The sequence below is a fragment of the Cynara cardunculus genome (genome assembly GCF_001531365.2).
Source record: "Cynara cardunculus var. scolymus isolate 2C chromosome LG 11, CcrdV1, whole genome shotgun sequence".
Classification (NCBI taxonomy): domain Eukaryota; kingdom Viridiplantae; phylum Streptophyta; class Magnoliopsida; order Asterales; family Asteraceae; genus Cynara; species Cynara cardunculus.
In genome coordinates this window covers 13,015,363-13,019,349 of record NC_037538.1, presented here as the reverse complement: position 1 = coordinate 13,019,349, position 3,987 = coordinate 13,015,363, and the positions used below count along the sequence as shown (strand labels likewise).

Here is a 3,987-nt window from a genome sequence, read left to right as displayed (position 1 = left end):
TCTTAGATAGAAACAAGGGAGCGTTGCTTGGGATAGTTTGGTTGGTAGTGCTCCTTGGATGCACACTTGAGATAAAGTGCTTATTTTCAAAATGAGATCTTAAGGGAGACAAAATTGGTAGATACATATTGGTTACAAATGAGAATTGTACTAATGCCTAGCATGTTTGGCACCGTGGTTCTGTCTGTTTTTGTTTATCAAGAACATATGTCTTCAATTACAAATTACATAGGCTGTTTTTGTTTTAGTTGTAAGGATTTGATTCTGTCCATGTTTATGTCAAATTTAGGGTTTTGTTTTGGCATGTGATGTGTTCAAGATTAGAATCGAGCTATTAACATATTACATTTTCAACTATCTTGTTCTTCATGTGCGTGGTTGATGGGTTTTGTTACTTTAATTTGGTGCACTTGAGATTTGAAAAGGGCTGCATTTTCTCACACTAGGTGATAATACATTGTACATAAAGTGTAGTAGTCATGCCGAATTTRGGATGAGAATGAGATTACTCTTAGATAGAAAACGAGGGAGTAGTGATTGGATAGTTTTGTTAGTAGTGTTTCTTGGAATCTTCTTGATGCCCACTTGAGATAAAGAAGTGCCTTGTCTCGAAGTATCTTAAGAAGAGGTAGAGATGGTTGATATATCATGTTCAGAAATGAGAGTGGGAATTATACCTAGTATTGGGACTGTGGTTTCTATCTGTTTTAAGACTAACCCTAGGAAAGCTGGTCCTTGAGCTGTTCCATTGAGTTGACTCAAGTCAGAGTTGTTAATATTATCTTGTGCATGTTGTTTCTCTTATTGTTTGCTTTGATGGCCATTTGTGGGTGTTGGTGTACGCATATATATGTATTTAACTCTTAAACCACTGTACCTTTCCAACAGATTTCTCAATTATTAGTTGCATATTTCATGTATGTTGTTTTATTTACTGCTTGATGTGATGGCCACTCGTGGGTGTTTGGTGGACATCTATGTTTATAGCTCTTAAACTGTTTCCTCGCCTTAYCAGAAAGCAAAAAAGAAAGAGACATCATGTTGGACATAAATCTCTTTAGGGAGGAAAAGGGCCACAATCCAGAAATTATTCGCGAATCTCAGCGTCGTCGGTTTGCAAGTGTTGAAATTGTCGATGAAATTATCCATCTTGACAAAGAATGGCGACAACGTAAGCTTATCCTTCACTTCACTTTGATTGATTGTTGTTTTGGTTTTATGTGATTCGGGGATCAGGATTGGACAATATATGCAATTATTTGGTTTTGATTGGTGGTTCATTCTTCATGCTTTGATTTACAGGTCAATTTGAGCTGGAACAGTTGAGAAAAGACTTTAACAGGATAAACAAAGAAGTTGCTAAACTTAGGATTGTAAGTCTTTGATCTTTAACTGGTTAAATTGAATATCTTGGTGTATTTTTATAATGCAAAATTTCAGAAAATGGTAACCAGAAAAATGGTCCCCTGATCTTTCTCAAATCAGTAACCTACCCCTTTAAAACTATCAGATTTAGATTCATAGTATTAAAATCCAAGACGAAGTTGCAAACCAACATATATAATTCTCATGATGAAACATAGTTTGAACACTTGAAACTCAATGCTTCTTCTCTCAATTTCTGATGGAAGCAAACTAATCTGTAGATGGCTTGATGGAAACATAGTATAATGTGTAGGTTACTCAACTAGGGTTTAGAAGAGGTTATATGGGGTGGAAGAAATATGTTCTGCTCTTGGGTATCAACCAACTTCATAATATAAGCTCAGTAGGGTGGTAAATTTGCAAATTACAACATGTGCAAGTGTGTGGAGTTGACRCTAAATTGCAAAATTGATTCTTTTTAAGGCCGGAGAAGATGCCAGTTCCAAGATTAAAAATACCGAGGAAAACAAGGAATCAACTGCTAAGAAAGAGATAGAGGTTCAGGAGGCTCGAGCAGCATTATATTCAAAATTGGAGGTGGTTGGGAATCTTGTGCATGATTCAGTTCCTGTTAGCAATGATGAGGTGGGCATGTTTTTATTATTATTGTTTCTTTAAATACATGTTTAGCTGACAACATTGATCATTCCCTATTCATTAAGCATTTTTAAATGGGGGTTACTTACCCTTGCCTTACCAATGATAAATTTAGGCAAATAATGCTGTGGTCCGTACTTGGGGGRAGAAAAGATCGGAACCAAAACTAAAAAATCACGTCGAGCTTGTGGAACTTCTTGGAATTGCAGATCTGAAAAGAGGTATTACAGTGATTTGATTTAGTTGTCTCTTTTAAGATGCCTATACAATATGAACATGAATGTTCTATAACCCCTATTACTTTATTACAGTGGTAGATTTATGTTTACTGTCTATCCTAAATTCGGAGTTGATCTGAAAGAATGTAGAAAATATATTAATCTCTCTTAAGGGGATTGATAATATTTGCATGATAGGTAGATTTCTAGAATCTCCTATTTTAGCAAAATTGATGGCCTTATAGAGTCCATCATTTTTAAAGCAGTTTTCCATCGGGATGGTAGCTGTTATTTTTCTTTGAGAAAAATCCCTTGAGTTATCAAAGATAACTTCTTTGTTAGCAGAACAGAGTAAAGAATCTGTATTGGCATAACAATATGATTTTATGTTTTTGTGACCTTTAAAAATAAGGGCTCCAAAAAAAATAAATAGGATTCGTAATATCTCTTAACGATTCCTGAATTTTTGAAGGTTTAGACCAAAGTCTAGTCTTCTTTTCCTACCCAATTTTAAAGAATGGGATATTGTTTTTTAAAGATTGTATGAGCAATCTGTATTTTTCTTTACTGAAAAAGAAAATGTTTATGAAATAAATCATTGGCTACTAAGAAGTAGTATTTTTTCAAAATCGTTTTATATCAACCATGTGATAAGAATATGATTTTAAAATATTTATGAATCAAATAAATGATGATGAACATCTTGACATAAAATTATCCAATAGTCCACAATGGATTTTTGTTGGAGTCATGTCTAGAAATGGTTGGCAATTGCCAATAATTTCTACCGAATATGGTAGATGCATTTTTGTACCTATGATTTTTAAATTAATACCTACTTAAAGTGGTATTTCTTTCAAAAATCGTATGATGCCCAATTGAATGGTGATCCTTTGACAAAAATTCATAATTGAATTTTGATGAAGGATTAGATGTTTTTTGGCAGAACGCCAGCCTGCCAGGGGGAGTTGGGTGAACCTCAATGATCTTTTCAGATATTCTTCTGAGTCCGTTGATTCGGATTGGTTGTAGAAGCTCTAAAAATGGGAACTTCACCTACAAAAAGAAAGGGGGAGATTAGAGGAAAAGAAATAGTTTTTACAAAAAATTGTAAAAATGGAAGACCTCAATTCTTTGAGGATGAAAAAACAAATGCTCCTTATAGAGCTATCTGCAGTAAGGATATTACTAATCCTGATCCCGTGACGGGCAAATATAGTAGATTAGTCAATTCTAATCCCTCCGTTGAAGGAATCAACAAAATGACACTTTTGTCAGCTAACAAAACAGGTACGCTGGAACTTATCCCAGACTATCTGAAAGCGCTCCAGAAGGAACCTGAAGTATTTTATGTAATCTACAAAGGTCCACATGCTGGTGTTCATACAGACTGGAAGCTCGTCGAATCCTACTGCAAAACCGATAAGGTCATTTGCAAGAAGTTCCGAAATGAAACCAGTGCAAAAATTCATCTAGCCACCTACAGAGATGAAGAGCCTAGCGGCAAAAAGATACTTCTTCGACCAAGAATTCACACGGTCAAAGAAAAACGTAGAGATCAACCTCAATTGATTTCTAAAGAAATTCACAATGCGGTCGTTTATCCAACAATCGGCATAGAAGAATTCAAAAACATCTGGGAAAAAGCAAGAACTGCTATACCAGAAGATTTTGTCCATGAAAGATTTTTCACAACGGACAAGAAGAGCAAGAGTCTGTATAACTTCGTCGAAGGCGCAGACCCAAA

General features: G+C 35.1%; 1 protein-coding gene across 1 annotated transcript in view; it reads left to right on the top strand.

The window, feature by feature from the left end:
• LOC112521758 (serine--tRNA ligase-like) overlaps positions 1–3,987 on the top strand; it is a 28,718-nt gene that overhangs the window by 16,485 nt on the left and 8,246 nt on the right. Inside the window, exons 2-6 of the mRNA XM_025130753.1 lie at positions 1,016–1,171; positions 1,303–1,373; positions 1,849–2,010; positions 2,138–2,243; positions 3,273–3,953. Coding sequence (XP_024986521.1) covers positions 1,039–1,171; positions 1,303–1,373; positions 1,849–2,010; positions 2,138–2,243; positions 3,273–3,953 — 1,153 coding nt within the window. The 5' untranslated portion in view covers positions 1,016–1,038. The remainder of the gene's footprint in view (positions 1–1,015; positions 1,172–1,302; positions 1,374–1,848; positions 2,011–2,137; positions 2,244–3,272; positions 3,954–3,987) is intronic.